The sequence below is a fragment of the Rhea americana genome, unplaced genomic scaffold, assembly GCF_003343005.1.
Source record: "Rhea americana isolate MKP2758 unplaced genomic scaffold, rheAme1 scaffold_51, whole genome shotgun sequence".
NCBI classification, from domain to species: domain Eukaryota; kingdom Metazoa; phylum Chordata; class Aves; order Rheiformes; family Rheidae; genus Rhea; species Rhea americana.
This window is the reverse complement of record NW_028186657.1, coordinates 2297904-2310531: the sequence shown is the minus strand read 5'-3', so window position 1 is coordinate 2310531 and position 12628 is coordinate 2297904. Positions and strand designations below refer to the sequence as shown.

Below are 12628 nucleotides of genomic sequence, written 5' to 3'. Positions count from 1 at the left end.
CGTTACTGCTGCAGAGGTCGGTGCTGCAGAGCTGGGGGCCGCTTTTGCAAAGCCTGGGGTGCGCTTTGCAGCCCCTAGGGGTGCAGGGAGCCCCACGCGGGGCCAGCGCCTGCTGCAGGGAGCAGCCCCAGCCCATGCTTCCCCCTCATGCACCAGGGCCCACGGAGGAGCAGGGACTGCTCAGCGTCGTGGTACCGCTGGCCGGGCACGTCTTGCCCATGCACATCCTGCTTCACTCGGTGCACCCTGAGTCCCCCCCACGTGTGGGGCAGCAAGGAAAGCCCTCATGGTGGGGCAGTTCCTGCAGGCCAGGGTCTGCAGAGCAAGGAGAGTCAGCATGTGGCAGGGAGATGGCTAGCGGGACAAATGATTAAGACTGCGCAAGGAGAGAGCAGCAAACCATTGCAAGGTTGTGCTTTTTGGCTGCATGGTGCTGTACTGCAAGGGGAGCGTGTGCAGATCTCCGCTGCAAGCCTTGCATAGAGAGCCAGCTCCGGGCTGCTTGTGATCAGTTCTGACACCACCACCCACTTTTGTTTCCACCAGCTCAAAACTACATCACCACTATCTCAACAAAAGTAAATCTGGCTCCCCAGTGCACTCTAAGTGCTAAAGAGACATCAACTCCACTTTCAGGTAAAAAGATTTATTAAGAACCTGCAGTAACTGCCCGAAAGGAGGGTGCCTTCTTGGCGTGCGTGCTGAGCAGCAAAGCAGCAGGAAGCAGGTGAGTTGGTTAGCACTTCTCTAGGCAAAACAAATCCAAGCCAAAGGCAGTGGCCCTATGAAATGAAGTGAGCTCAGGGTGCAGAAAGGTATTGGGAGGAAGTCTGCCTTGCAGAGCCCCCGTAGCCTGGGCTCTGCTGTATGCCGAGGCAGCCGTACAGGAATTAAGGCATATAAAGTGCTCGGAGGAAGACCAGCCCTACGGAAATGCTAAATAAGGTGATCAGAGGCTCAGCAGCCAAACGGGAGGAGCTGGGCTGTGGCCGCAGGCCACCCAAGCAGGCTGCTGTTCCTCAAGGTCCACCCCCAGTTCACAGCCGACCCCTCCGAGTGCTGGGATGGGACGAGCCCTGGAGGGAAACCTGCCGCGTGTGCAGCCTGCGCTGGCCGCCCTTCCCGTCGCGTCCGCYGCGCACCCTGGGTGACGCTGCAGTGCACCGCAACGGACGCGTGCGGCAGGAGCGTGGGGCGGCCGCGGAGGGCACTGCTCTGCCCCGTGCTGTTGTTCGGTGTGCTCTGCAGCAGCAGGGACCAGCGACCTGTGCTTCATGGTTATGGAGAGAGCTCTGCGTAGCCCCGGCGAGGACTGGCTGGACGCACGGGGGGGCAACCCAACGCGCACACACGCCTGCCACGTCGCCACCCACGCGTTTGCCAGGTGATGGGTGCCGGTGTTTTGGCCACGTGGTGGACGTCCACCCAGTCAGATGAGGGGATGGAGATAGCGGTTGGCCTTCCCCAGCCAAGAGACTGGATGCCATGGGAAACAAGATTCACTCACTGCTGTCAAGGGGGAGCAATACAGAAACGCCTGCTGGGGCAGATCTGGGCAGCTTCCCGGCAAAGCTCTCGGAGTAGGCCCTAAACTGTCTTTTGTGGCACGCCAACCCCAGCCTGCAAAAACCGCTCGTTTAGCCCATTTGCTTGCTGCAGTATCAGACAGGCTGCACATCTTGCCCACTGCAAGCACATGCGTTGGAGCGTGCAAGCGCATTTGAGAAACAACTCTTCAAAGGCCATGGTTAAACATTCACCCTTGCCGGAATTAGGGTTTGAAAATGAGATGAGGAGGAAGCGTCCTTGCTGAGGCTGCGCCCCAGCTGCGTGTCATACCCGTGCGCTGCGCAGCGCGGGAGCCGCCGAGCACTAAGGCTCCTCTCCTCCCCTTGAAGAGCAGCGTGAGTCATCTGGTCCCCTGTGAGCAAGAATGTCTGCTTGGGGGTTGCAAGTTTTTAGTTCTTTCTCTCTTGCAGCTTTTTTCGCAGACCAACCAGGCAGGATGTCCTCGCAGCAGGGGCGTCTCYAGAGCCAGCTCCATGCACCGCACAGGAGGGTGGTTTGCCAAAAGAGGACCCGGAGCTGCCGTAACGGGGACGAGTCTCCCGTGGACATTTCTCCAAGACTGCCCCATCGTGGGCCAGCTGGAGGAGGTGGGGGTGAGCAGGGGACACCCTTGCAGCTAATCCTGCACMCTCCAGCCTGCCTGGGGGGCTGGGACATGAGGCAGCCCCCAGCCAAATCTCACTTCCTCTCCAAACACTCCCTCCTTTCTTATTTCAAGAAAAACGAATTGCTTTTTTCTGGAATGCTTTTGTCTAAAATTCCCCTGAGGAGATTAAGAAAAAAGAAATGGAAAACTGATAAAAAATAAGTACCCCCCAGACCCGGTCCCCTCCGAAAGGCTGGAGTGTGCTTGAAGAGAGCTTTGTCCCAGGCAGGGGATGCTGGTGATGGGATCTGGGGTAGAGCGGGGCAGCTGGGGGCCTTTCCCTGTTCACCAGGATGGGGGGGGAACATGAAGCAGCAGGAATCGGGGACGCGTCCCGGGACCGGCACCTCGCCAGCCCACCAAAAGCCTCCCTCTCCGCTTGCCTTGCACGTCGACGTCAGCAGGAGGAGGGCCAAGGGGGGGGGCCCGAGCGGAAAGGGCAGCGGGGCGAGCGGGGGCCGGGGCGCGTGCCGCAGGGGCCAGCCGCGGGGTGCCGCGGGGGGGCGGCCCCCGGCCCCTCACTGCGCCTGCAGGGAGAAGGCCAGCTTGACGCAGGCGAGCTCCTGCCCGTTGTTGCTGACGGCTGCCCGCACRCGGTAGTTGCCGTTGGTCATCCAGGAGGGCAGCTCGACGTCGGGCAGCAGGAAGTCACTGGCCGGCAGAGAGTAGGAGCCCTGCGGAGAGAGGGAAGGCGTAGGGCAAGACGTCGGCGGTGGCCCGGGCCAAAATTCCCCCCCGCCCCGGTGTCCCCGGKGTCCCCGGTGTCCCCGGTGCAGGGCACGGCCAAGGCAGCTCGGCGCTGAGCGTACCGCTTTGAAAGGGCAGTGGCAAGGGATGCCGTAGGTGAGCAGCGGCTCCGGGCACGTCGTCCCCGGAGGGATGAGCTCGTCCAGGATGCTGCAGACGTCGCTGTAGGTGCAGCTGCCCAGCTGGTCGATGCAGGGCAGCTGGATCCAGAGCTCGCCCAGCGCCTTCTCCACGACCACGACCGCCTGGAAGAAAGGGGGTCGGACACCGGTGCAGCCCGCAGGCGCCGGYGCCCCGCGGCTCCTCTGCCGCATCCCACCCTCTCCCTCCGTTTCGGGGCTTAGACTGCAGATTGTCCGGCTTGGGGCCTGCGCCGTGGGTCACTGTGGGCAGCGGGGTGACTGCAGATTTGCACCAGCACAACTGAGCTCAGAACCAGCCTGTCTGCAAGCTGATGGGCTAGTTCACGGCAGGAAACGCAGGACGAAACAACACGCAGGACCTCCCTGAGGGCTGGAGTGTCTCATCCAGCACAGCTCCGCAGAGACGGAGCTTCCCCTCCCCTGTTCTCAAAAATGATGTGGTTTTCCCCAGAGTCTTTACAGCTCCGAGCACCGAAGGTGCCGGCYGGGCGACCTCCTGCCGCACTGCAAGAGGCACCAGCTCGCATCTCTGGTCCCGCCGCAGTGCCCCGCACCAGGCTGCAACGAGCCGGCCCCGAGCASCCGGCAGAGCCCGGCGCTGCCAGCGCAGGGCCCGGGGCGCGGGCCGAGCCGGGCGACGAGCCCAGCCCTCGCGGGGAGCTTTGCGATCCGAGGGGGGAGCTGCGCTCCCGCTGCCCCCGGGCGTTTGCAGGGCCATCACGCGCCTCTGCTTCCAGCCGCCTACTTCCCCTCTCCGCTTTTGGTTCCTCTCTTCCCACAGGTTTGTCTTTCCCCCCGGCCCCCCACATGCCCCCTCCTCCCCTTCTCCCGCAGCACCCTCTCCATGCGCCCAATTCCTCCAAGGGCTGCTCGTTCCTGCGCCTGTCGGCCGGGCTCGTGGCGGCACCTCAGCCCCATGCATCCCTGGCACCTACCTTCAGCGGGGAGGTCAGGGCCTTGGTACCRGTCACGGCGGCGCTGATCCGCAGGGTCCCCGGGATGGTGATGGGGTCCGGCGCCACGGAGAGGCTCTGCAGCACCACGGGGTCCTTCCCGTCGCCGCAGTTCTCCCAGGAAAAGCCTCCAACCTGCGGTGTCGAGGGACAGGACCCCGACTCAGAGAGYGTGGCCCTGGGGTGCTGGCCCCGCATCCCCAAGGCGCTGTGACCGGGATGGACCTCAGGCGGTGCTCGGGGGCTGCAGGACACCCTGAGCCCACACTGCCACAGGGGGCTGCTCGCAAACCCAGCGCAACGGAGCCTCAGGCCCCCCTTGCCAAAGAAATGCTTCACCTGCTTATTAGACTTCCCAGTCCACAAGTCCAAAGGCATTTKAGAAACCTCAGAAAATAATCATAACGAAACTCTTTTCTATCCTTTTTAATGAGCATTCCCTGGCTGCAATTTCCAAACCATCTCTTAGGCCATACTTGAAACACTTCGCATGCACAGAAGGTGAAAATTCATTTTGAAGGCAACTTAAACAAAACAGCGCTACGCCTGTGAAACCAGAGGCACAGGAGCAACAGCCGGGGCAGGGGCAGCAGCGGCCGYGCTGCACGGGGGCTGCTGCTCTCCTCGGGGAGGTTGCCCGTACTCCTGGAGCCTCTGAACTGAGCCCGAACCAGCCTGACATGAAAAGCTCCCTGCAGGGAGAAACAACCGGCCCGGCTTGTTCGCTCGGCGCCCTGGTCCTGCGCGGGCGCRGGGACCGCGCCTGGGCCTTGCACTTCCAAAGCCGCTCGGCGTTCCCGTGCCGCCGGCTGCCCAGCRGAGCCAGACGAGCCTGACTCACTCGCACGGTCGATACCTCTGACACCCCCAAGCTCTGCAGTTCAACCGGTTTAATGACCGTCTGGATGAGCCTGGAAAACAGTTTCGTCCTGTGGGATGGTGAAAACCCAGCACCTGACCGCGGCTGGCTGCAGCGCCCGAAGCGAGGCACGGAGCAGCCGGGCGCCGCCGGGCTCCAGCGCCGCGGCCCGGCTCTCCCAGACGGAGGCGAGGGGCCGCTCGCCGGGCTTTGGGGGAGTCTCTGCTCTGAGAACCTCGCGGCTAGGTGGAAGCAGCTAAAGCAGAAGCAATATTTAAAGCTCCTAAAGAAGAACAGAAACGTGGGGCTGAGCAGCAAGACTGCCAGCGCGTAGCCGGCGGTGAGCTGGCACGTCTCGCGGTGAGAGCCGAGCTCCTGCGCCTCCCTCGCCAGGCACCAGCCTAATTGCAGGTATTTCCCCAGCGGCGGAGGCGGGATGAGCCGAGAGGAAGCTCCGGGCTGCCCTCCCAGAGCAGGTCGGGCTGAACCAGCCCGGCGATCTCACTTTCCTTGCCGGCGTGCCCGTGCAGCTGTGCCGAGCTGGGGGTGGCACAGAGCCTCCTGCAGCCTCGCCGAGCCACTCTCAGCCTCCCTGGCCAGGCTTCCCCTTCCCGCCAACGTCAGCTTTCCCGGGAGGAAAGGGATACTCCATGCTAGCCGAAAGTCAAGCGGAGATCCTCGCGCCCACCAGAGCTGCAAGGGTGTTTGCTGTGTGTCTCCTAATCAGTGTGCATTGACTCATCTGACCCAGCACTACGCGTGGGAGCAAGGCGGCGGTGGGAGCTGCTGGTCTGGAAAACGCAGATGAGCTGAATAAAACCAGACCTGCTGGGACGCTGCACTTCGAGCTCAGCATTTCAGTGAAGTGCTTGTCCAAGCTGAAATTCCTTTCTGCCAGGAAAGGAGGCAAGACTGAGCTCCAAAGGAGGCATCTCCAGCCCTGATCCCAGCCACCCACCGCGATTAACTCGGTCCTTGCTCCCCCAGCACCCCGGCGGCAGACGCGCAGCGTGGATCAGCCCTTCGTCCCAGGCTGGGCAGAAATCGCTTCTGACCTCTTGCAAAGCCCGGCGGGACCGGGAAAGCTTTTCCTGCAGGGCTATGTCGCTCGGCCGCTGCGGGCTCGCTCCATGAAGCGCCCCGCTCCCCTCCGCACCGGCCACCGGACCGGCGCCGACAGAGCCCCGCGGCACCGCGGTGCAACCCCGCTTCGGGGCCGTCAGCCCCGCTCGTGCTGCTCCCCACGGAAACCAAAGCGGAGGGAAAGGGTCTGCAACCTCCTACCTTCCTCAGCTTCCTGGCCCCGCTCCGCTCCACCACGACCTGCGGGCGCCCCGGCCCGCCGAGCACAGCTGGGCACAGCTGCAGGGCGCAGAGCGCCAGCAGCGCGGCTCGCATGGCGGCGGCGGCGGCGGCGGGCGAGCGCGGCCTGGGCGGCGCAAAGCAGCTGCAGCGAAAGCTGCGGGAGCCGGGACGGGAGAGGCGAAGCGCGGGGGCAGCGAGGCCGGCGCTCGCCTCCCGGGCAGGGCTGAGCCGCGGCGCCCGCCGCGTCCGGACTCGCCGCGCGGTCGGCAGGGAAGGCCCAGGACGCCGGGTGCAGCGGGGATGCACCCTGCCAGCTCCTTGCCCAGCCCACCCGCGATTCCCCTCCCTCCGCTTGCATTTGCTCAGAGATTTTCCCTTCCTCCCCCCCCCCCCTTTTTTTTTTTCCACCAAGCGCAGGACTGGAGTTGCAGGGAAGCTGGGACGGGAAGCGGCATCTTCCCAGGCACCCGGACCTGCCCTCTGCCGGCATGGCAGGGCCACCAGGGAAGGGAGGCCAGCACGGGATGCCCAGCCGGGATGCACCCGCTGCCCAGCCTGGCCGGGCCCCCTCCCTCTGTGCCAACGCTCTGGCCAGGCCAGCGGCTCCAGCAGCCTGTCTCCCGCCCCAGCAGCCGCCTGTCCCACACAGGCCAGCTGCAGTGGCCACAACATGTGCAAGATCTTCAAAAGGGCAAGAAGGAGAACCCAGGGAACCACAGGCAGGCAGTCTAACCTCAATCCCTGGAAAGGTGATGGAGCAGCTCATGCTGGATGCCATCTCCATGCATGTGAAGGATAAGAAGGTGATCAGGAGTAGTCAGCATGGATTCACCAAGGGGAAATCATRCTTAACAAACCTGATAGTCTTCTTGGRTGGCATGACTGGCTGGGTAGATGAAGAAACAGCAGTAGATGTTGTCCACCTTGACTTCAGCAAGGCTTTTGACACTGTCTCCCATAACATCCCCATAGGTAAGCTCAGGAAGTGTGGGCTAGATGAGCAGTGAGGAGAACTGGCTGAAAGGCAGAGCTCAGAGGGTTGTGCTCRGTGGTACAAAGTCTACTGGCAGCCTGTAGCTAGCAGTGTCCCMAGGKGTCAAAACTGGGTTCAGGGTTGTTCAACTTATTCCTCAATGCCCTGGATGAAGGGACAAAGTACACCCCCAGCACATTTGCTGGTGATACCAAGCTGGGAGGAGTGGCTGACACACTTGAGGGCCATGCTGCCATTCAGAGAGACCTGGACAGGCTGGAGAGCTGGGTRGAGAGGAACCTCATGAGGTTCAATAGAGGGAAGTGCAGAGTTCTGCACCTAGGGAGGAATAACCCCATGCCCCAGTGCAGGCTTCGGGCTGACCTGCTGGAAAGCAGCTGTGCAGAGAAGGACCTGGGAGTCCTGGTGGACAATACCATGAGCCAGCAATATGCCCTTGGAGCCAAGATGACCAATGGTATCCTGGGCTGTACTGGGAAGAGCATTGCCAGCAGGTTGAGGGAGGTAATCCTCCCCCTCTACTCAGTGCTGGTGAGGTAACATTTGGAGTACTGTGTCCAGTTCTGGGCTCCCCAGTATGAGAGACATGGAGATACTGCAGAGAGCCCAGCAAAGGGCTACTAAGATTATCAAGGGAGTGGAGCATCTCTCATAAGAGGAAAAACTGGGAGAGCTGTTCAGCCTGGAGAAGAGAATGCTGAAGAGGATCTTTTCACTGCGTTTAAATTTGAAGGGAGGGTGTCAAGAGGCCAGATTCTTTTCAGTGGTGCCCAGCAACAGGACAAGAGGCAATGGGCACAATCTGAAACACAGGAAGTTCCATCTGACAGTGAGAAAAAAACTTCTTTAYCATGAGGGTGATGGAGCGCTGGAACAGGTTACCCAGAGTGGTTGTGGAGTCTCCATCCTCAGAGATATCCAAAAGCTGGCTGGACATGATCATTGGCATCATGTTCTAGGTGACCCTGCTTGAGCAGAGGGGGGTGGACCAGATGATCTCCTGAAGTCCCTTCTAATCTCAACCTTTCTATGATGGGCTTGGCACCCACCACAGACTTGCACTGGCCCCCTCCGACCCCAGTGCAGCCTCCTTGGCCCAGAACAGTTGGCTGCTAGAGAAGAAAAGGAAATGAGTGACTCAATATGATACCACGTGTGCCCTGGGAGCGTGGAAGTATCCGGACACCGGGCAGTGGTTTGCTGCAAYGACAAAGAGACATCCTGCTACCCACTACCCCTCTCTCCACCGCTTTGCTGTTTAATGCCCTCCTCTTGCATCCTTGCCCCTTCCAGGACCCGTTTTCCATCCAGAACTCCCCCGAGCTGCCCATCATACYGGAGCAAGCCCAGCTGACACCACGCAACTGCTTTAAGTCATGAATGACCCACGAATACAGATTTTTTCCCAGATTCTGGTGAACGGGTGAGGGGTTTTCTGTTGGAAGCCTGGGCTCGCTCCTGCCGCCCCTGCAAGAAGAGAGGATTGATCATCTGACAGCACGAGGTGATGGAGGGCGAAAAGGGAACGTCCCCGGCTTCCCGGCCCGGCAGGCTGCCTGGCCCCTGGCAGATGCCCGCAGGTGCCCCAGCGCAGAAGGACCCTCCTGACCCGTTCCARGAAGCTGTGGCTGGACCCTCTGCGTGTCTCATGGGCACCAAGAGCAAGGGGTGGGGGCTGCAAGGGGCTGGGCCAGTTTGCCACACAGGACATGAGCGTGACAGGTCTCAACTCTTTCATCTCCTCCGAGGTGCAGTTAGGGCCTCCGAGCGGGCCTCTCCTGGCCGCAGCTTGGCTCTGCCCTCGCACAGGGATGCCGCAGCCCTGCTGGCAGGTGCTGAGAGGCCCCCCGGCCCCCCAGCACTGCAGGCCCTGCGGGAGGAGGGCTGCAGCCCCGCGACGTCCCAGGGCCCRGACGGGGCGCGCGGCTCCTCCGGACCCCAGGCTCAGCTCTATTTTTAGCCGCTCGCCCTTATTTAGTAGCGAGGCCGGCTGGGAGCATGCCGCGGGGCGCCGGAGCGAGCAGGGGGCCGCGTGCGGCGGGGGCTACCCAGCTCCGCAGCGACAACTGCGGCGCTACCAGCCCTCGGAGGCTTAAGGGCGAGGAATAAATAGCCCCGTTCCCGCGGGGCCCCTGCTCCCGCCTGCCGCCTGCTGCAGCCGCGCTCCCCCGGGAGCGAGAGTACAAGCCATCCGCCAGCACTGGCTTCTGCTTCCACTTTTGCTATTGGCATATAAAGAAAAAAAAGAATAAACAACTATTAAGACAAGTTAACCCATATCATCATTTTGTTTGAAAAGCACAGGGAGAGGCAGGCATGATTGGAAATCACTGCTCCTCCTAAAAGCAGAACCACCCAGGGCCTCGAGCCCAAGGTACAAACCAAAGGAGTCTGCAAATTTTTTCTTGGGCTCCTACACATGCAAGATCCTCTCCTGTGCAAACGATTTTCTAAGGTATCTTGCGCCATGCAAAGCCCAAGTCAYGAGGTCTCGCAGACCTGGCCTTTGATTTGCATTGAAGGGAGCCAGCAAAGACCAGCGGCAATGATAGCGACCGCTTTATGTCTCGTTTACGAAAACAAATGACTGCAAACGATGTCCGTCCGTGGCCACAGAGCACAACCACAGACCGCCCTCCCGCCGTGGGTCTGGGCTGGAGCGGGTCCAGCCCGACCCATGCAGAGGTCCGCAGGGCCTCCTTGGCCGGGGGAGCATCACTGCAGACTGGCTCCTCACCTGCATGGTGAGCTGGCCAAAAATCTTCCAGCAAAATCTTTTTTTTCCCTTTTTTCTTTTATTTTCTGGTCAGAAGACTAGGTTTTGAGAAAAAGAAATACATGAGAAAGAATGACCRCATCACGTATCTGCTTCCTGCAGTAAATCTTATTTTCACCCGGCAAAGCTCATGTCCTGCAAATCGTTTCAGGAATAAATTTTAAATTCTCACAGTGGGGAGTAAGCACCCCAGACGGCCGGGGGGCAGCGTGAGGGGTGGCGGGCCCCCGCGGGGAAGCCGCCGCGAGGGGCCAGGGCGCAGCGGGAGTTCGGGTCTCCCCCCCGAAGAGAGCAGGGGTCGTGGGTCCCGACGTCGGCCGGCGCCCGCTCCACCCCCACCAGTCCCTGGCAGCTAAAGCTGGAGAGGGAGCTGGGGCGCTTCCGCAGCCTGGGTGAACACTGCTCTTATCCATAAGCCTTGGCAAACACTTTAAATTAACGCTGGTACCAAATAACTCCACGTCAGGTCGGCTGTTACCCCATTTACGGCAATTCAGCCAGGGATGAGATAAACCTTCCCCGGATCGCTTTTCCAGGCAAAACCCTTGAGCAATCTCCAGCCACTATCATCACTGGGGACCCAGGGAAACTGCGATAACACCGTCCCGCGCTTGCTGATGTCTCGCCGGCCCCAGGCTGCCGGGCACGAACCCCCCGAGCAGCCCGCGTTATCGGCCGAGGCTGGGGCCGAGCTGGTGCCGGCGGGGCCGGGGCGGCTGYGCTCCCCCCGGCGGAGCCTCCCGCCGGGCCCCGCGCCCGCTGCGCCCCGAGCCCGCGGTGCCGCCGGGCTCCGTGGCATTGCGATTTCCCCCTTCCCCTTAGGCAGCGCCGGCACCCTCACGACGGGCAGGAAACGAGGGTCAGCGTCTTCCCGGCGGCGAGGACGCGCTCCCTGCTCCTGGGCCGCGCTGCGGGGACCAGGATGAGCCGTCAGGGCCGCTCGTCCCGCTCCTGCGGCCCGTGCAGCCCTGCGGCTTTGCACCRCAGCGCGGGGGCGGAGGAGCCTCTGGCGTCTTAACTGCTGCCCTGCAAAGGGAGTAAATTGCTGAGGTACTGGGGCAGGGGAGAGAAATAGATGAAGCAGGGCTGATAGGCGAAATCTCTTCAGCAAGGACACATCCTGTGCAGCCCACACAGGAAAGACTTGGGAAATTGAGGAATTGATAAAATAAAGCTAAATTAAGGAACCTCCGGGGCAGCAGAGACTGACGGCTTTGACAGGCAGCACCGCGGATGAACCTGCAGGCTRAAGGAAGGATGTAACCGCATCTGGTGCCGCCTCTTCTGCGAAAGTCAGAACTGCTGAAAGTGGTTTATAGAAACATTTTTTTTTATTTGACAGGGCACAGCACAGCCCAGGAGCCGGCAGCGCTGGGGAGAGGGGAGGCTCCTGTGGGCTGACCCGGGTCCCGCTATAAGCAGAAGTTACCAYGAACACACATGCAAACGTGCTCAAGCATGTTTCAAGCACAAGGAAGACATGATGCCAGCTGGACACACGGCTATTTGCCTCTGTTCACAGCTACAGCCCCAGCAGATGCACATTCGGCCCAGAAACRTGCACGTGCTTCTGTGCTTCCACACACAGGCCTTGAGCCTTTGAAATCTGCACCAGGTTTTTAATTAACCCTGGAGAGGTGGAGACCAGCTCCTTGCACCGACCGGCCTTTCATCCATCAAAGGATCTCCTAAGCCTGACAAATAAGTACTCTCATTTGGGGAAGGAGACCTGCCCCCCCTCCAACATTTTTGGAGATAAGAACTGAGACACTCTTAATAGGTTTGTAAACCAGCAGCACTGTGGGAGCTGGGTGTCAGGAAGCAGATATGACTCACCAAACTTCACGCAGGTCATGCAGCACCTACCCGAAAGGAGGCAGGCAACTCGTCCCACCAGTCCCCAGGAGACTCCCTGCAAACCTGGGGCTGCTCCTTGCTTTCTCCAACTCCTCCTGCATCGGCATTTCCCAGCTCCCTTGGGGAGCAGAGATGTCCTATCACAGGTGCCATCCCAGCCAGCCTCAGCCCAGGAAAATGCCTCCCAGGCCCACGGGCTGCCGCGGGAACGGCCCCGCGCGGCCGGGGCTGYGCCGCAGGAGCCGCAGCCACGCACGGGCCCCGTGACAGCAGCRCGTTGGCAGCCCTGCAGCAGCAGCGGCGGGTCGCTTGGACATCTCCCAGGGGGATATTTGGAATATTCTCCCACTCACGTCATGGAGCTGGGACGGGTTCACCAGGCACCCTCCACCCTGGGGCAGCTCTGCTGCCCTGGTGCAGGCTGGAGTACCCCCAACACGGGGGTTCCACTCCCCCTTTCCCAAATGGAGCATCCCCAGCACGGGGCCCTGGGGTTGGTGCACTCCCAGTATGGGGGGGCAGAGAAGGAGCACCCTGGGTCCCACTCCTCCAGCCCAGGATGGAGCACCCCCGGTACGGGGAGCCCTGAGTCTGTGCACCTCCAGGGCAGGGCGGCGCGGGGGTGCACCCCCGGTGTAAGGGACTCACGGTCGGTGCACCCCGGGGCAGGCACCCCGGGGCCGGGGCAGCCCGGGGCGGGGGATTCCCAGGCGGTGCGCCCGGCGCAGGCGGTCCCGGCGGCTCGGCTCGGCTCTGCTCGGCCCGGGGGCGCGCAGAGC

General features: G+C 61.6%; 1 protein-coding gene across 1 annotated transcript; it reads right to left on the bottom strand.

Annotated features, from left to right (window-relative positions):
* Window positions 1-630: 630 nt before the first annotated feature.
* Window positions 631-6552, bottom strand: GM2A (ganglioside GM2 activator). Its single transcript, XM_085317912.1, has 4 exons — window positions 6202-6552; window positions 4041-4193; window positions 3025-3207; window positions 631-2889 (listed from the first exon to the last, which is right to left on the bottom strand). The coding sequence occupies exons 1-4, from the start codon at window positions 6313-6315 to the stop codon at window positions 2734-2736; spliced, it is 606 nt and encodes a 201-aa protein (XP_085174038.1). The 5' UTR covers window positions 6316-6552; the 3' UTR covers window positions 631-2733.
* Between the last annotated feature and the right edge of the window lie 6076 nt (window positions 6553-12628).